The sequence below is a fragment of the Ursus arctos genome, unplaced genomic scaffold, assembly GCF_023065955.2.
Source record: "Ursus arctos isolate Adak ecotype North America unplaced genomic scaffold, UrsArc2.0 scaffold_14, whole genome shotgun sequence".
Taxonomy (NCBI): domain Eukaryota; kingdom Metazoa; phylum Chordata; class Mammalia; order Carnivora; family Ursidae; genus Ursus; species Ursus arctos.
Window position 1 is genome coordinate 35,028,078 of NW_026622808.1, and position 20,023 is coordinate 35,048,100.

The following is a 20,023-nucleotide window of genomic DNA, read 5'->3' on the forward strand; positions in this document are numbered from 1 at the left end:
CCCTTTCCTGCCATTAGCTCCTTTAATTTTTTTAATTTGCCCATTTATCTTTTTAAAGTAAGCTCCATGCCCAGTGTGGAGCTTGAACTCACACCCGAGATCAAAAGTCACATGCTCTACCAACTGAGCCAGCCAGGTGCCCCTCATGAACTCATTTTAGACCCCACTTCCTGTACATTCTCCAGGAAAGGGATAGGAAACTACCAAATTCCTCATTTTGCACAGTCCTGTCCCCCAGCCCAGCACTTCCGGGCCTCCATCTGTCCACAGCTAGGTCCTGACACCTGGGGCCGCCGAAGCGCTGGCAGCCTCTCCAGGCCTGCTCTAGCTAGGCGGCCGAGCGATGGGGGAGTACGCCTTACCAGCCTGCAGTTTTACTTCCTGTCTTCAGCAACCGCCCCTGCCCCCCAGCAGTGCGGGCAGCATCCTGTGCCCGCCTCTCACCCACACCAACTGCTGAGGCAGCTCACCCTGGCAGCCCGCTGCTGCCTTTGCTCCTCACACAAGGCCAAAGGCTGGGGAGTGGGCCCCGTGGTGTATCCACGGCCAGCACGCCAAACAGACGGGAGTGACGGTCACAGGGTCAGCCACGCTGACCTGTGTGTTCATGCTGCAGCAGGCCTCCCACCAGGCCGTGGGTGGGGGGGGGGGTTCTTTCTCCTTGAGCAGCCTGCCAGGAGAACCTACGCATGGCCTCTCACTCACAAGCTGGCATGTTCCCTCTGCTGCTCTTCATAATCCTTGGCCAACCTCCAGTGACCACGGGCAAAGTGGCAGGCCCCAGGATGTCTTCTCTGGTTCAGAGGGGGCCAAGAAGAGGTAGGCAGCAGGTCCTGCAGCTCTGAGGATATGGAGTTAGTGCATGGGCTCTAGAGTCACCAACTCACCAGCCAGGCGATGGGTTACCAAGCAAGCTACTGGCCAGGGCCTCTGTCAGAACTAGTGCAGGAGCCTCAAAGAAGAGGCTGCATTCTCCCTGCCCCACAGACGCCAGGGCCTAGCAGGACAAGCTTTATTCTGGCTAGAACCTGCCAATCTGAACAAGTTGAGGTAACAATGGGGGATGAAAGGCAGCCTGAGGTATGTGGCAGGTCGTCCGAAATGCTACTTCAATGCTGGCTCAGGTTGGCTCTTCCCACTCATTTCCGGCTCTGTGGCTGCTTATTAGCGCCTGTGGTTGAGGAGACCCAGGCTGCTGTGCGTTGAGGTCCAGGTCTAGGGGTTCTTCCCACCAGCCCTCAGGCCTTGGTCACCAGGGAAGGGCAGGGGACAGTCCCAGGAAGCCCAACAGTCCATCCACACAGCATGATCATGAGTCCCAAGGTGAGTCAGGAGGACTAACGGGAGACAACCCACCCCTCCCTCCAACCCTCCAACTCTAGGAACCAGGCAAACAATGCTACGGAAACTCAACAACAGAGAGGCTACAGCCATAAAATTCTGTTTAAGACTGGTAACATGGAAAAAATGTTTATATGTTAAGTACAAAAGGGACATAAAATTGTATATACAGAATAACAACTATGTAAACACACCAAAAATCTATGCACAGAAATGTCTAGGGGAACATTTAACACCAAAAGATTAACAGTGGTAGCATTTGGGTGGCAAACTGATTCATTTTAAAATTCCCCAAATTTTCTCAATAAGCATTAATTATGATTGCAACAGGGAAGGTTTTTTCCTTTAAAAAAAATAATAATAATAATAAAAATTAAAAACACACCCCACTGGCTGGTGGTTGAGCAGTGCAGTGTCACATACAAATCGGTGGCTTTGGCCAGGACTCTCAAGAGTATGGTGTGCGCCCGCTCCCACCCCAGAGAGCTAGGGTACCCCTGGCTCCACTGAGAGCAACCCAGCAGCCCCAGCCCCTCTGCTCCCTTTATTCTACCTTATTCCCACATCGTCTCCAGTCACTTCCAGCGATATCCTTCCTCTCCCTGCACACTCAGGAGCCAGCTCTATAGCCACGGGTCCCTAGAAAGAGAGGCAGTGCCGTGCATATTTCAAAGGACATGGTACCTCAGCTTTGGACACTAGAAACTCAAAAGAAATCACCTTCCTTGCTGACAGGCAGGCCAGTTGCTGCTGTGGTTGCAGCTACGCTCACTGTGCAGCCCTTCTTGTAAACCCGCAGTCGTAAGCACTCTCTGAACAGTTAGTTACTGCTACCACGAATTTTCCACCCTGGAGAGCCAGGAGTGGGCAGTAATAGCTCGATCATCTGGTTTCTGAAAGTCCCTCCGCTCTGAGAAGGCAGAGCTACAGATAGTGGGAGGCACTGCAGAAAAGCTGCAGATCCCAGTCTACATTTTGGAAAGATGTATGCCCCTTGCCCTTTAAGTTTGAGGAACAAGTCGAAAGTAACTGCTAACAAAACAAAACTGTAATTGCTGGCAATTCACAGCCTATTCCTGCTGCTGAACAAAGGCAGTTAATGGCTTACTTCCCTTAGCAGCTATGTCCTCTTGGGCAAGTAGTAACCTTGTTGAGCCTGTTTCTGTATCTGCAGGGAACGTGTGACCTGCTTCCATGTTTGGGAACTTAGTGAAATAACATGCCACTGGTCCTGCTCTAAGGCCATGCAGGGGAAGGAAAGGCCATGAGCCAGCCTTAGCTCATTACAACCCTGATCAAGACCTCTCCCCCTTCCAAGAGAAGGCAAGGAAAAGAAGAAAGCAGACATACCAGGTAAACAGGAATGACCTGTAATTGGAAAAGAAGCTTCGGACAAACTGAAAATGCTCTGGTTCCAGCATCTTGTCCCCAAACGCCAGGAGCCAGACACAAAAGGCATGCAAGAGTGACTGTCACACATGTACAGGCGCAGACAGAGCATCACCGAGCAAAAAGGGGGCTAATACTGCAGAAAGGGCCCCAAAGTGCGGCTTGAGGAACACAAGGGAAGTTATCCCAAGACCCTCGTTTAGCTGCCATGGGAACAGCGAACACCTGAAGCTTTGCTTCGTTCTGTCTCCCAAAGGAAAAAAGGTAATAGAGAAGACTCACTAACACTTGTGGCAAACACTATTAGCAAGGATGCAGTCTTTCTCCTGGGCTGCCGGACTCCACCTCCTTCTGCTGAACTCTGAGAAATGACATATTCTATATACATATATATATATGCATACATACATATACATATATATGTATGCACACACGGATATATTTCAGTGAAGGTGTACACACTGTGCTAAAATACAAACAGAAACCCCATGTCATATATAAAAAGGCTAAATATAACATATAACACAGGCCTAGAGCCAGCTCTCGCTTGGGAGCTGGGAAAGGGGTGGTATCATCTGGAGACTCTGTACACAATTTGTGGTGGGCAGGGAAGGCATCAGTGTAAACAACTCGGACTCACGCCACAATACTGGCCCACAGGAAAGCGTGATGTAGCTCACGTACAAAAATAGACTCCCACCTTGCTTTTGTACAAAACCAAGCGTGGCAGGCACCCAGAAAGACCGCAGGTTTGTCTTGATGACGGGGGATCACACCAGGCTACCGCTAAACCTCCCAACCACAGGAACTACCTGCAACCCCTACTTCCCTCCCTTCCAGGCTCTTGGGCCATTTCCCACCCAACACTCAGCCTTGAGGCATGCCCAGATCACCCACCCTCACAGGACTAACTCACAAGGCTTCCTGGCAAGCAAGGTCCTTCTTTCTGTATCTGTCCCTTTCTTACCCCAAGATATATGAAGACTTATTTCTGTAAATGTTTGGCACCTAAGTAACATGATGGTTGTGGAATAATGCCACAATGACACAGGGAGACCCAGTAACAAGACATGCAGGGTGAGGGCAAGGGGTGCTGAGCTGCCCTTAGCATCTCAAAACCAGAACTGTGGCTTCCCATGCATTTATGGGGGTGGGAGAAGGGATGTGCAGAATTAACAACTTCACCGGCTCCTCAGCAGCAAATACATTCAAAATTGAAGGCGTCTCGAGGGCCCCAGGATACCCTAATCATGAATCTGGTCACTCCTCTGGAGGAGCTCAGTGCAGTGACAGCTGGAAAATACATCTAAGTCCTGATAGAATCTGCCACACCAAGAGTCTTTTCGAAGAAGCTCAGCGAAGTACTTTTTTTCTTTTGAGCAGATGTACAGCACATCCATGGGAAGGCCATGTGGAAGGATGCTCTCCAGCCCAGTCAAATGATCCAATCCATTGTCTCAGTCCCCTCTGAGTTCTTTCCTGTTGGCCACCCTTACTGTACACAAACAGCCGAGCAGCACCAAGGTCAGTCGTCAATGGTGGGCAACCAGAAGGCCTGAAAGGAGAAACAGAAGTCAACTTTTAAAAGCCAAGCCCGTCTCCTCACTGCTGAGGGTTCTTACCCTCCACACAGCATCAAGGTGCCCAACCCCAATAGTGGAGGAATTATGGCTGGTGGCCTTCGCTCACAACAAATCAATTCTGGCGGTCTATGGAGAAATACCCCCTCCATGCAAAAGCAAGCTGGTTCTGTCTCCAATACTGTCGACCTTCTACCCCAGTGGCCCAGTAGTAAGGAAAACCAGGAAAGCCATCTGCAAGGTGGGTGTCTGGGCAACCTGGCCTCACTGCTAATCTGCCAGGTGACCTCCAACAGGCCCTCTCCTTCCTGAGCTGTAAAAAAGTGAGAGGGATTGAACTGGATGGTTTTGTTGCATTTCCTTCTGACACTGTTTCCTTAGTTGGAATTAAAAAAAAAAAAAAAAAAAAGACCAAGGGGGCAGTGTGTTCTGGGTAGGCTAAAAGCAGAATCCCTCATCCTCAAATACCCAGGTGGATTTAAGAGATGCCAGAAAGAAACTTGAGACTGAGACATACTTTGCTTTGTTCTGCCAGCCTTGCCTAGGAAGAGACAGGGGCCTAGGGGAAATTCTAAGTAGTGAGTTATGATCAACCGTATGAATTTCTGAGGAATTCAGCATAAACTGAAAGGAACGGCACACTGAGAGGTTACAGCCACAAAAGGCTGGTTCAAAGTATTTTAAAAGGCCAAAAAATGGGACGCCTGGGTGGCTTAGTCGGTTAAACGTCTGTCTTCAGGTCGTGATCTCGGGGTCCTGGGATGGAGCCCCACATTGGGCTCCCTGCTCAGCGGGGAGTCTGCTTCTCCCTCTCCCTCTGCGCCTCCCCCAGCTCATGCGCATGCGCGCGCTCTCTCTCTAATAAACAAATAAAATCTCAAAAGAAAGGGAAAAAAAGGCCAAAAAACTATCAGGCGTAGTCCCAAATAGTTTGGGCATAAAACCAGGGGCCACAGCAAAAACTGGCCTGAGATCTCCCAGCAGCACAAAGTTGATCTCAGATCAGGAAAAGAAGGGTAAAAGTAATAGTGAAAGATCAGTTCATAAGCATCTGACTCTTGATTTCGGCTCAGGTTGTGATCTCAGGGTCCTGGGATCAAGCCCTGTGGAGGGCTCCCTGCTCAGCAGGGAGTCTGCTTCTCCCTCTCCCTCTGCCCCTCCCCCCTGAAATAAATAAATAAATCTTAAAAAAAAAAAAAAAAAAAGTGAAAGACTACTCCAACCAGAGATCAGATAATAGGTGAACCAGAGAGGCCACCAGTTGAGGAACAAGAACCTGGAGGCTTGTCACATACCTATTCAGAACACATCTTGCTGTGCTCACTGAAGCACCCATCACCCCAACTAGAAAGGGCCCCTAAGTGGAAGATATCTCCCATGTTCACATACCATGTTGGAACATGCACTGGCAAAGGTCATGAACTTGGGGTTGAACTGCAAACAGGTAATGGGGCCTGTGTGTTTGCCATCCAACACAGCTACTTTTATACCACTCTCTCCATTCCAGACATGGATCTTGCCATCCTCTGAACCTAAAGGGAATGATAAGGGAAAATACAACAGCTCAAGGTGCAATGCAAAGACAAGTGGGAAAGACACAGATTGACATCTGGAGAAAAGCCAAGCTTCAGGACCTGGCCCCTCATCAGAAATTGAGGGAGGAGAGGCAGTGAAGAAAGGATACTTTGGAAACTGATCTTAACCCTAGTTATTTGTTCCCGAGCAAGTCATTTCCCCTCTAACTTCAGTTTTCTCACGTAAAAAGGGGGCTCTCTACCAACGTCGAGCCACTGACAACCGAATGCAGGGTTAAATCAGGAAAACAGTATTACTAGTAATATTGTGCTTGTAGAATTTAACTCTTATGATGGTCAAGGGAAGATCAACATTAATGCCAGTTCCCGATAAGGAACTACACAATCAGGATAAAGACACTGTACCTTTGGCATAACATGCTATACAGAAATCTGAGAACATCTATCAAAAGGATAACAGATAGTATCTTAATTAGTTAAAACTAATAAAAATAACACAAATAAATACACAATACCAGAGAAATAACCTCCAAGGGGGATAAAGAAAGCTTACCGATCATAATAAACTGGGAGTCTGGAGTAAATGAAGCCTCCAGAGTGACAGCTTTACTGTTGGCATAACCCTAAAAACAAGAAAAACAGTTCTCTTATCACAGCCTTGTTAACATAAAATGATTCCCTGCAAACACTGACCCAGCACACACACACATCACCTTCCTTTCCATGAAACCCTCTCCTCTTCATGCACAGCATCACAATGTTCCACACAAGGCTGCCACCCTTTACAATTCAACCCCATCTCAGACTCCACATTCAGTGCGGCAAGAAAATTATTATGGTCAAAAATTATTTTGTATCTATACTCCAAACGTGGGTCATTATGTGAGAAGTGAATGTCTCTAAATCCGAAAGAAGTATAAATTCATGTTCAGAATGAAAATGCAAGCCTGTGCCTCCATCGGCAAGTCCAGGATAACTGCTGGTCTCCATCAACCAGCTAACATAATTCTCAGCCCAGGAGGTAGAAGCACGGAAGTTGCCATGCTCAAAGGTTGTCAGCTCACCCCAAAGGTGTGCATCACCACTCCCTTGAATGCATCGATGAGACGGATGAAGCTGCCATTGGTGGAGATGAGGATGAGTTTACCATCATTGCTGAATTTAAGTCCTGTCCACTCACAAGTCCGATCGTACTGCATCTTAAAAGTCGCAAATGGCCCCTGAAATGATAAAGACAGCAGCCCCAGCCCAAGGCCCATCAGTGTTCCTTCTGCCAGAGCCAACTCTCATTCTGTCCCTTTAGATTCCTTTTTGACTAGGAAAAGGAGAGGAAGAACTATTGCTCCGACGTTCTCTAATGTCTACCACATACCTCCTCTACCATGGAAAAGGCTCTCATCTTACCCTTCAAAACTTCCATAATACCAAGATAGCTCAAAGACTCAAAGATTTTACCTTATCAAAAGAGCGAAGGTCATAAAGCTTGACCATTTCAGAATTGACACCTGCAGCAAAAATTAACCCTTCTGGATCAAAGGAACAAACTGGCTTGCCTTGTAGATGCATGAGCCCCTAAGAAAAAATAAGAAAAAAAGTTAATGAACTCAGGATCCTACCACTATGTAATTTACTTTTTCTAATGAAAACTCAAGAAAGGGACACAAATACCTTTATACCTGCCTACCTAGGGAACAGAAAAAGCAAACAAAACTAACTAAAATGAGGCTTTTTACAAACAGGTCTCCATACAACTGGCTTCATCAACCCTAACTGTACAATTCTATAGACACTGAATTCAAATAAAAACAAATCCCTTGAGAATAAAAGCTATAGCTCACAGGTTTCAGGAAAACGGTTTTGAAAGCAAAAAGCTGCAGAGCATAACTCACTATGCACTGGATTATGGCATTTGCTTAATTACCAGCTACCTACCAGGAAGACAGATTTTCTCCAAAGTTTAGAAAGACTCTGGGATCTCAGAATGGAACCATTACTTTCTCCCTTGTTTGAGAAGAAGAGCTGATGACATTGCCTACCATAGAAAATACTCGAAGTATAACTGTGAGGTACCATTACCTGGCAGTTAGGAGACCGGAGATCCCAGAGTCGAATGGTCTTATCAAGAGACCCAGAAATGAAAGTGTCATCCACAGGTGACATGGACAAGGCCACCACCCTGCAATGCATCAAGATAAATAGGAGTTGAAGTAAAATATTTGCAAAAATTGGATGTGAACTCTAAACCACTCTACTTGCCTACCTACATACACCTGTTCTCCCAAAACTGCCATTTTAAGAAACATACATATACAAACAATCTGGAATAACCAAAGACAACTAATATAATGAAAAGCCCTATGAATGAAACTAATTGCAATGAAAAGAGAAACTTAAAACTAGAGCATAAAAATGGAAGACTCCAATGTAAATTACACCACAAGGAGATACCAATTCACAAGAGAGATAACAAGTGTTGGAGAGGATATGGAGAAGTCAGAACCCCCATGCACCGCTGACTGGAATGTAAAATGGTGCAGCTGCTTTTTAGGTTTTACAGTTCTTCAAAAAGTTAAAGACAGATACATTACTATAAGACCTAGAAATTTCACTTCTAGAAAATGTATGTCTACACAAAACTGTACATACATCCCAGCAGCATTATTCATCTTAGCCAAAAAGTGGAAAAAACCCAAATGCCCATTAACTAATGAATGGATAAGCAAAATGTGGTATAGCCGTACAATGAATTATTATTTGCTAATAAAAGAAATGAAGCACTGATTCATGCTACAACATGTATGCACCTTGGAAACATGGTAAATGAAAGAACTAGACATAAAAGTTCCCACACTGTCTCATTTCATTTACACAAAATGTCCAGAATAAGCAAAGCTATAGAGGCAGAAAGTAGATTAGTGGTTGCTGGGGACCTGGAGGAGGGGGAGTAGGGAGTGACTGCTAAGGTGTGCAGGGTTTCTATCTGGGAGTGATGAAAATGTTCTGGATTAGTGCTGATGGTCGCCCAACGCTGTGAAAATACTAAAAACCTAAACTGTGTACTTTAAGAGGGTGAATTATGGTACTAAACCGTATCTCAATTGAAAAACAAAACAAACAAAAAACACTCATGATTCCTTAACTAGAGTTTTGTGGACTATACTAACAGTCTCAAACCTGAGTATCATCAGCATCACCTGTGGGTGGACTGAAACGCAGACGACTGGGATCCACTCCCAGAACTTCTCATCTAGTAGGTCTGCGGTGAGGACTGCAAACCTGCACTTCCAACAAGCTCCTAGGTGATGGTGAGACTGCTGGTTTGGGCACCACACTTACTAAGCCACAGGCCTGTGCTAATAGCAACCGTATTTCTGATATGGGTCCCCTCTTACGGTTATAGCATTAAGAGTCACTCACTAAAAGACCTTTCTTCCAAAGGCTCACCCCGAGCTCTCCTGTCCCTTCTGCTCATGTTCTCACTCTGCCACGCCCTGCTCTGAAGACACCTGCCGCCTCCCAAGCATTTGGGCCTGGCCTGCAAGGAAGGACAGCATGTGGCTCTACGTCACCTGCCTCTCAGAGCACACCACAGCCCCAAGTGAGGGGAGCTATTACCTGTACAGCACCTATGCTTCTTCGGTCAGTACCACCTATAAAGAAAGCCCTTGTGAAAACAGACATTTGGATAACTCTTCCTTCTGGATTATGGAAGAGTAGTTCCACATTCGGGTTTGGCTGTAAAACACTTCATAGATATAAGAGCTGGTGTCATAGATGAAGATTATAAAGGAAATGTTGTTGTGCTATTTCATTTTGACAAAAGTTCGAAGTCAAAAAGATGACCAAACTGCACAGCTCATTTGTGAATGGATTTTTTTAATCTAGAAATAGAGGATGTTCAAGTTTTGGATGACACTGGAAGTTTTGGTTCTACTGGAAAAAATTAAAATTTATGCCATGAATAGAAAATGAGAAAATGTACTTTTTTCTTAAACTTTTTATCTAAAGAAAAATTTCTTGCAATATAACTCAACTAACATTCAGACCAGTTCCTCAACCTAAACGTTTAAAGATACCATAAGCCAAAATTTCCTGGGAATGCTGAGGTGGTAATAAAACAGAGTGAGCAGAATGCATATGGACATGTAATTTTAATGCCATGGTATTCAGGTCAAAAGCTCAGACGAAGTCTATCTTGGCACAAGGCTCCATGCTGAGAGGTAAAGGGAATGCAATGAGGAGCAAAATCTCAACTCTAAGAATGCATTAATTGTCTAGTCCAAAGAACTCCGAGAGAGGGTGAGAGAAGGCTTTCTGGAAGCAGCAGCATATGTAGTGGACAGGATCTTAATGGGAGATGGCTTTACGAAAAAAATGCCAGATAAGAAAGCATGAGGCCCACATTCAGGAAGCAGCGCAGAGTTCACCTGAAGTGGTGGGAGATAATGCTGGGAAAATGAGTCAGCCTGGAGGGAGGTGAGCCTGACTCCAAGGGGAAGGAGCAGACAGATATGGTGAACCATTAAAGCTTCCAGACAGACTGTGAAGTGGTCAGAGCTGTAATACAGGATGCTAAAGCAGGATGATGAGGGCTGGGGAGATTAATTAGGCTTTGCCAATAATTCACCTGACAGGGCATGAGCTGGGGCAGAATAAAAGGAAACAGTACAGAGCCAAGTGACACATGAGGTTAAACCTAGGCAGAATCAATAGGATTAACGGCTCATTAGATGTGAAAGCAGGGGAAAGAAAGCAAACAGGTAACAGAGGCTCTGAGTCAGGATAATTAGAAGGGACAGTGATGAAGACATATGACGCAAACAGAGAGGAGCTGGCCAAAGGCATGTAACAATGAGGGATGGCATGCTGGACCTGTCAGGTGGGGGCATGAAAGAAACACTACGCAGATATATACAAAACCTGGAGGTGGAAATTGAGTCTGGAAATCAGGATATACATGAGCTAAAAATATTGATTTGGGAAGCCGTCTGAGTAGAGGTGAATGAAATTAGTGATGGAGGTATCTGAAAAAATATCAAGAGACGTAGAAAAATGAGGGTAGAATCTTGTTTATTTTAAAGTCAAAAGGAGAAAGAGAGGCCAAGAACAGCAAGAGTAGCACCAAGATGGGAAATGTGAGCTGCCAAAGGGAAAAAAAAAAAAAGAGTTATTGAGAAGTTGAGCACCAAAAAAACAAAAATAAACAAACCAAACCCCAAGGCAGTAGATTTTAACTGGAGGCAGCAGGGAAAGGGAAATAAAACAGCTTGGAAAAAGCTCTATAAGTGATTCTGGGACTAGACTGAGTGATTTAAACAGTGAATGAGTGTGAGGAGGTGGAGATGGGAGTATGCAGATTATTCTTTCATGTTTGACAGTTAAAAGGAGTGGGAGATAGGTTCAAGAAATAGATTTAAAATAAGGAAGACCAAGTAAGTTCGTAGGCAGCAAGGAAAGGTCTAGTTTAGAAGACAGAAGCAAGCAGAAAGAGGGAGGTTGATTTTGTCAAGGAAGAAAGGCTATTTCTTTTTAAGGAAAGGGTTCCAAGAAAGAAACAGAAGGGACAGAAGTTGAAAGAACTCATTTGGGATGGCCTTGATTTTCTGAAAACAACAAAAGAGGCACAAAGTCATCTAAGAATCAGAACATCAGAAGGGTGGATAATCGGGAAGATTGGAAAGAATTTTAAACAACTGCAATCAGCTTATAATTACAGACGATACATTTGTGAACACTAATTTGACTACAAACAAGCAAAATCATCTCCTTGTCACAGGCCATTCTTTGTTTGGAACTACACGGTAACCAACAGCTGCCACCTTTCATCTTCAGCAACACAGATCTGCCCTGCCCAATCACAAGCGCAGCTAAAAACAGGGTGCTCTTGGTCCACCTTCTGTCACGGTTCTGTACCACTACTCCAAGTCACGCTAGGTTCATGTATAGTTGCAAACAAAAGGATGAGGAAATACCCTCAGTGATTAAAGTATCATCCAAAGGAGAATGTTCAACATTCAACCCAAACTTGAAAAATTGGAGAAAAAAACAACTGGGGGAAGTGGGGTAGGAGACAGAGAGAAACAAAATGCATCACAAAATAGAATAAGGAAACAAGTTTTTGGACTTTCAAAACTAAAAAAGGACAATTTTATTTATTAATATTTTTGTATTCTCATTAAGATCTTCACATGGAACATATTTATTTAAAGCAGGGGCCTGCTGAAATGGGGCCGCCAATACTGGAAGAGGCCTCGTACACGTAAATAGTCTTTTCCATTAAGGGACATCTGATTGTTTGGGGTTCCTAAATGATGAACATAATTTGTACTACCTAGGTTTCTACTGAATATCTTTAATCCACTTTTTTCCTAATTATGATTTAACTGAGATCTTGGTTTATCTACAAAGTCCCACCCCTGCTTCCGCAGCCTCAGTTAACAAGAGACAAGTAAGGATGCCAAACAGCAGTGAGGAACTAGCTTCAGTTCACTAATAAAATCTCTCTACTCTCCTAGTCTCTGGATAACCTCAGGAATAAAAGAACTCTCTATTTCTGTAGCACTTGGCTCTTACCTTTTGCTATGTCCAGGAAAGTATCTGATGTATTTGTTGTCATGCAAGGACAGGTAACGAATAGTATCTGTAAGAAGACAAATAAGGCACGATGATACCCTATTATTTTTAAAGTAATTACTCTGCATTTTTTGTCTTGAAGGTCAAAGAATACATTGTTTTCCATAACTCAAGAAACGTGTGAATAAATAAGGTTAAGTAATTCCACTTCACAGCTGAAGAATGGGCACTACAGATTCCACATAATTCAAAAGCAGAGTTCTCAAGTTGACGTCATATAGAGCAATGTTTAAAATCATTGTTACCACCAATCTTTGGCTTCCACATAGTTACAGTGCAACCTGTCCTGCAAAAATACCCAGCCTGCGCCATCCCCCCAAACACAATACTTTTAGTGCCCACAGAATGGCAAGCCTTACAGGAAAACATTTAGCTGCTGAGAAACAGGCTCAAAGTATTAAGCAGCCATGCTAAACTGAGGATTGGGCTGGACTCTGGCATAATATTTTTGTCCAGGGTTCTCCAACAGTGTGTCAACCCAACTCTGACCTAAATGTTAACTGGATATACAATTTACATCAAAACTAAACAAATGGAAAGAGAAGTAATGTCCTACTACTTCTTAAATTAACCAACTATCCACTGGTCCTTTGTGCAAAGAAGTCGGTTAAAAAATAATAGTAATAGTAATAACATAACCAAAAGAACAAATAAGGAAATCTGGGTTAAAAAGATCTTAAAACATTTAAAAATCAAACTCATGAATATACCAACAAGTCAAAGCAGTGAGATTTTGTCAATATTAAAGACAGGAATAATCATAGAGGTTTGCACTTGGGGAGAAAAAGACAAACACTCTTAAAAACCAAGGGATTCTATCTGAAAAAGTAAACAAAAAAGATAGTGGTGGGAAGGGAATGAAGTGCCATAAAGAACAGAACTGGAAAGTGCTATGCCCCCCAAAAGACTAGGAATAAGAAGCAATTGTTGAGAAAGAGGCACTAAGAAACAGTGCCAAAATACAGACAGGAAAGCACAGAAAGAGGCAACAGAACACAGAAACAAAGAGGCTGAAAGCACCAAGTCATTTCAGTGGTTCACAGGGGTACTTTCTAACAACAGGGCATTTGACCTAGGAGAGGAAAAATCGCACTCTTTGTATGTTCCAAAACAGAATTCTAATATAGTTTTCTTTGAAAATCTTCAAAGTTCTAGAATGACAACTACAAAGTCTTCCTGGTTGTTCTACTTCTAGTAACTCACCTGCCCTAAGCAGAAAAAGACTTCCTCCCCATTACCTGTTCTCCCAGAGATGAGCAGGGCGTCGCCATCCTCTCCGCCCCACTCAGTAGCTGGTGCGCTGTTCCTGGCAAGGCAGTGGCCTGTACAGTTATCTCCTGTACCGGGTGGTATCATAGACCCTCAAACTGTACAAACTACTACCTCAGCCTGGAATCAGGCAAAAGGAAACGGAGCGTTGGAGGAACTCTTCAGGATGCACTCGAGACAGGAAAGGCAACATCCTCACAGCAGAGGCCTGGCAGCAAAGCTGCAAGTGCCACACATTTGCCTCATTTTGCACCATATTTGGAGAATCCTCACATTTATTCACCCAGAAAAATACCCCAACAGAAGAAGTATACCAGTCAATCAGATGATCACATAGATATGTTTCCTCAGGATCCTAATGATTTATATTCTTGTCCAAAAGCATCAATTGCACTGCTTATTTAGAAAACCACTTCTGAAATAGAGGCATGAAAAGCAGAAATGATATACTTACTAAAATCAAGTACAGGCAGAAAAGTCTCATTTAAAAAAAAAAGACTTCTGCCCATCTGCCCTGAGATAGGCATAGCCAAAATAGCAGTCTAAGCCATCTTTGGTGGATGACATTAGAAAAATCTTACTGTAGGGCACCTGAGTGGCTCAGTCAGTTAAGCGTCCAACTCTTGATTTCAGCTCAGGTCATGATCTCAGGGTTTTAAGACCGAGCCCCAAGTTGGGTCTGCACTGGGCTCCGTGCTGGGTGTGGAGCCTGGTTAAGATCCTCTTCCCCTCTCCCAACCCCCATCACGCTCTCTAAATAAATAAATAAACAAATAAATAAATAAATAAAAATCTTACTTCAAAAAGTGGATCAATAAATCCAGTGATATTAAAAAAAAAGGGGGGGGGTCCTAACATGAAAGTTAAGTGTTACATATCTCAATTACCAAGATGAATTGTCAACTGAGGATGACTTATTCCAGGGGAAATACAGGTAAAAACAGAGATCATTAGAGAAAAAAATTCACAAGTTTAATTTCTAAAAATAACTCTTTACTCTTCAAAGACATTAGTTTTATTTAAAAATTAAAAGGGGAGGACACGCCTGGCTGGCTCAGTCAGTAGAGCATGCAACTCTTGATCTCAGGGTCATGAGTTCAAGCCCCATGTTAGGTGTAGAGATTACTTAAAAATAAAATCTTTAAAAATAAATTAAGTAAAAAGGGAAAAGGGTTTCAAAATTCAGCTTTTAAAAAGTCCCTGAAATCAAAGATAATTAAGGTCAATACACTGTCCTTTATGACACAGACCATAAAACGTGGGCATACACCAGAAACTCTTCAAAGGTCCCTAAATTACCACAGTTCAGGCATATGTGGTTATTTACCACTTGCTATATGTCAAGTACTCTTTCCTTTTATTTATTCTAAAAGTATTCTTTCAAGTTTAAATAAGTACAAACTATAAATACAATTCATTGCTTCCTATACCCACTCTCCACTCTAATCTGGAGACCTTTCATAGTCCGTTTCAAGTCCTTCAAAAGTACTAGTGGATTGCTTCCAGCATCCCTTGAGTCATAACAATGTTGGCACTGCTAACACCATAGGAAAACATTTAAATTAAAGTAACTCTAACCAAAGCAGAAGTAGTCACAGAGATTCCAAGAACTATTTAACAAAAGAAACCATGAGCATAACTTCCTAAAAAGAAGGCTTGCTTACCGTCTATTTTGTTAGAGCTGTAAACGACTGTGTTTGCTGCATGGGTATATCTGATGAGGTCCACACCATATTTCTTACTGTACAGGGTTCTCTTTGGTCTGACGAGGAAATGGACAGAGAAAGAAAACCATCAAAATCCTCCATCACCAAAATCTGGGATCTTCATATAAAGAGAAGCACTTGAATGATGTGGCAAGGATGAGGATTCTTGGGATGAAAGAAACAGAATTTCTTCCAAAAGGGAGGAAACAAATGGAATCAACCAACTGCAACAGACTTTCACCTCTGAACACCAAATACTGAGGTTAGGAAGTGGAAGTAAATCTGAGGGCTCAAATGAGTGTTTACTACAATGTTCAGAAGTTTTGAGAAAAAGTACATCTATTTGCGAAGAAAGGCACATAAAACACAAGTCACAACTTATAACAAAGAGGGATATGAGACTACGTCATACCAAGGAGGCCAGAACTTTTCTTAAGCTATTCATTTAGAAATAAGGTCTTTTTTTTAAGAAGAAATGATTTATCAAAACTGAAACCAGATGCAAAACTGCTTGCCTTTCCTAATATAACCTGCTGTTGCAGAAGCTATCCATCCTTCCTATCCTACAAGTTCGAAGTACTTACTGAGCCTTATTGAAGGCAAGGCTAACCCTCCCTAGAAAAAAACTAGTCACTGGTTTCCTTTTTTAAAGCAATCCATTTGAAGTTCCTTCAATGCTTCCCTCTACAGAACCTTGACGATCAAACATCAAGCTGAAACGGATCTCAGCAAAGTCTTTAACCAAAAACTTCACCATGTTCTACATTTAGGTATAGGAGGATTTCATAAATCCCGTACCAATGTTTACCAAGAGTTCCAATTTTGAAAAAGAAAAAAGTTCACCCTCTCAATGGAACCTAGACGCTGAACAATCTGATTACTCAGGCAGCTTTAAGAAGTCAAATATTTGCACTTTCAATTTTTGTTAATGTCAGGGAGGTCAAGAGTTTCGATACATAAAACCTATTTCCAAACAAGACTTCTCACTCCACATGCACTGAATTTTCCACTTTCTCACCTATAACTGAAAGATCGGCTAAAAAGATCAGCCCAAAGGCTACCCTGCTGAGTTCACCATCCTGAGTTCTGCTGTGGGGTTACTGTGTGGTAAACAGAGTGGGCACATGCATGCATAAGCACGTGTTCTTGCTCTCAAAAAATAGTTGACTTTGTTTCTACAAGTGGAAAAAGAAGCTTACTTATCTCAATAATTCGGTCTGTATAAAACAGTGAAGACATATCCTGAAGAGCCAATATTAAAGGGTGTGGTATAAGGAAAATTTTCAGCTCCACTTATATATGATCTATTTGTCTCAAATTTATCAGGAACACTAACCTAAGATTTGTTTTTAAAAACAGAAATTTTTATCTCATATCACTTCCTAGTTTGAAAGAGCCTAATTTTTACATCCATTTCACAGGTTTTTATGAAGCCCATGCACTACATTTTTCCATGAATATTTTGGTAAGTTTCTTTCCACAAACTATGATTCTTGTGATCAGATATGAATAAATATGATTAAAGCCTGTCTATGAATAATTTGCATCACCTAGCAAATAATATCTTTCATATTCTTTCAAGTTGAAAAATCACTCAGTGGATGTTAACAAAACATGGACAAAATGAACAAAGAACTGGAAAATATTAAGCATAAGGAACCCTGTTTTAGCCTTTTTCAAGCTCCCAAATTCTAACATTAGTACCATCCAGTAGAGATACTATGCCTTCCCAAAAAACACTATTCTTCTACCAATGTTCAATTGACTTACACTAGTGGCAAATTTTTTCTTCACATTACCACTTAGGATCATGGACTCTTAAAGGTGAAAGAGGTCATCTAATATTTAGGGGAGTGCTCTGACCGCTGTCACACACTTGGTCACAAGGCCAAACTACAACCCAGGTCTCCTTAACTACAGGCCACTCTCTTGCAACAAACTACAACGTCACAATTCACTGATAAGAGAAAATTTAAAACAGTGTGTCCTATACTATCAAATCAATCCTAAATTTTCTAATTTGGATAACTGTGCTCTGGCTATGTAAAAGAATGTCCTTGTGCTTAGGAAATCCATGTTGAAGTGTTTAGAGGTAAGGGGCTTGATACCTCCAATTTATTGCCTAATGGTTCAGAAAAAAATGCGTTCCTTAATATTTAGAGTGATAAAGCAAAAGAGGTAAAATGTAACCGATTACTGGATGATATGGGATATGTGAGATACTGTTGTAAGTTTTCTCTAAGTTTGTAATTATGTAGAACTGCTACATCAGTGAATAAACTGCATTATGTCATAAAATTAACATTTTACTTTTAACAAGAAAGGACTTCCAAGTCATTGCTCCCAACAAGTAGAAATTATGCCACATCTGCAGACAAACTGCTAAGGACTGCTGTCACATGTCACAATCTTCATTTTCTTTGAATGAGAATATACATCTCTATCCTCAGGTTACAGGTAGAAGTTCTAATCCGTGCACAAGCATTAAACATTTCAAGCCAGCCAGCTTCAAATTACTTTTAGCTCCAGGACCCAGCAACCCTGATGCCCACTCCAGCTCTATGTTACTCTCTCTTCCAATCTGATTAAAGTGGCCAGATCTGGACAGAAATCCACCTACTAAATGAATAATGGTCCAGCTAGCAATTCTCTCCTCCCCCAGGACCACCAGTATATGCCACTCTTCCGCATACTGCAGGCAGATTCAGAGCCAGTTACATAATACTTTTTCACAGCCCCCGTGGGAAAAAATTGGGGAGAAGACACAGCTTAGACCAAAACAGCATTATAACCAAATTCACAAATGAAGAGACAAGCTGCAAAATAAAGTTTATAGAAGACACTGGTTTTAAAACAAAAGGCAAAAGAACAGTTGGAGAAAAGAGAGAAAACTCTGAGAATTCAAAAAATAATATCTGGAGCTAGGTAACAAAATGAAATCTGACAAAACCAGTAGCCACCAAATTAAACCAAACATCTGCAAGCCTACTTGGGCAAAGTGGCTGAGGAAAATCCAATCTAGCCTAAACCAGTTTCGCCTCCAAAGGCGCTCACAATTTAGCAAGGAGAAAGCAAAGCAGGTCTACAGAGGGTGAGGTGAAGCTGACAAGGTGCCCAGAGAAAAGGGCAAAATGTGTTTTGAAGACTTAACAGAGATGCAGTGCAGTGGGTCTCCAGAGGACTCGGGGCAACATAGAAACTTCAGGATCAGACCCTGAATTCTGGTAATTCCATGAGGACCATAAAGTGTAATTTTAAAAAAGTATAAGAGGAAACACGAAATTGTTATAGGATGCTTTCTTTGTTTTCATAGCAGGCTCCCATTCAGGTTGGGATGGGACAGCCAAGTTCGTCTTTTTCTGGCAAAAAGGAAAAGTTTCTGATGTTGTTCAAAAGTTAACTGCAAATGTGGGCATCGGGTCTCAGGGAGTAAGAGGGATGATATGGAACAGAAAGGAAAAGACAGGGGGCCCAAAGAGGCACAACAAATAAATCCTGACAGCTAAGAACTGCAACCCACGCGGCCTTCCGGCAGAAGGCCGCGGGAAGCTGCGGGGCAGGGGATGGGCGGAGTGCCAGGGCTGAATCGAGGTCACCGAGGAGGGCAGAGAGCGCGAGCTGTGACGCTCTTGACTGAGGCAGGAGAGCAGCCTCTGCGGTTCTGCGCGGGGGCCAGGACTGACGGGCACCTCTGACAGAGTCGGAGGAGCGGAAAAGCTACGTGCTGGGGCCGAAGTGGGCGGACAGGGCGTTTAAAGGTCAAGGTCAAGGTGGGGTTTGGCAAACGATGCAGAAGCGCTTTTCCAGGAGGCCGAAGGCATACAAAATAATGATGTTATCACTCTCATCATTTTTAAAAAGAAAATTAAAGGTCTCCTGGGCGGCTTCGGAGTGGAAGCGGCCCTCGCAGCAGCGAGAGCAAAACAGGCCAGGGGAGGGCGGCGGGGCCGGGGCGGGGGAGGGCGGCGGGGGCGAGCGCTGGGCCCCGGGAGGGAAGGAGGGTGGGACGGACCGACGACGGGCCCGGGCCCAGGGCCACCGCCGCACTCACTTGCCCTCCTGGCAGTCATAGAGCACGATGGAGTCGTCGTCGCTGCTCGAGATGACCGTCTCGCCGTTGGGGCTGAAGTCGAAGCAGTTAATCTTGTCCGAGTTCTCGCGGAACACCTTGGCGACGCGGAAACTCCGCAGCACGCTGTCGGTCAGCTTCATGGCGGCGGCTGCTGGAGGCGGCGGCGGCGCAGGGCTGGGGCGGGGCCCGGCGGCGAGCGGGCGGGCGGGCGGTCTGGCTGCCGAGGGGCCGACCCGGGCGGGGCGGGCGCCGCGCCGGCGGCGAGCGCACAGGCGGCCGACAGTCGGGCGACCTCCTCCCCTTCTTCCTCCTGCACGTGCGACGCTCTTCTGCCCGCACTGAGAGGGCTCGCACACCGTTCCTCCTCACAGTCACCTCAGGGCCAACCGGCGCGGCGCCGGCTCATTGTGTCCGCCATCTTGGGACGACAGGCAGAAGCCGAGGGCGAGGAGCCTCACCGCGGCGCACGCCGGGAAAGGGGGCGGGGCGGAACGGCGG

At 44.0% G+C, this 20,023-nt stretch overlaps 1 protein-coding gene across 2 annotated transcripts; it reads right to left on the reverse strand.

Annotated features, from left to right (window-relative positions):
* Positions 1-1,438: 1,438 nt before the first annotated feature.
* Positions 1,439-19,972, reverse strand: WDR82 (WD repeat domain 82). Of its 2 annotated transcripts, XM_026500972.4 has the most exons (9): positions 19,505-19,972; positions 15,412-15,509; positions 12,419-12,485; positions 7,922-8,021; positions 7,301-7,417; positions 6,910-7,065; positions 6,399-6,468; positions 5,700-5,842; positions 1,439-4,285 (listed from the first exon to the last, which is right to left on the reverse strand). In XM_026500972.4, the coding sequence occupies exons 1-9, from the start codon at positions 19,663-19,665 to the stop codon at positions 4,256-4,258; spliced, it is 942 nt and encodes a 313-aa protein (XP_026356757.1). In that variant the 5' UTR covers positions 19,666-19,972; the 3' UTR covers positions 1,439-4,255. The 2 variants fall into 2 exon arrangements, with proteins under 2 accessions (XP_026356757.1, XP_057167738.1); XM_057311755.1 differs by having other exon boundaries at positions 1,439-5,842.
* Positions 19,973-20,023: the final 51 nt, after the last annotated feature.

What these genes read in the sequence shown, in the direction of transcription:
- WDR82 (XM_057311755.1), bottom strand. Translation starts at nt 19,665, where the DNA reads ATGAAGCTGACCGACAGCGTGCTGCGGAGTTTCCGCGTCGCCAAGGTG. An exon ending in ACCTTCGCTCTTTTGATAAG is followed by an intron (nt 7,066 to 7,300) that starts GTAAAATCTTTG and finishes TTATCATTTCAG; the next exon opens with GGGCCATTTGCGACTTTTAA. An exon ending in TGGTGATGCACACCTTTGGG is followed by an intron (nt 6,469 to 6,909) that starts GTGAGCTGACAA and finishes TCTTGTTTTTAG; the next exon opens with GGTTATGCCAACAGTAAAGC.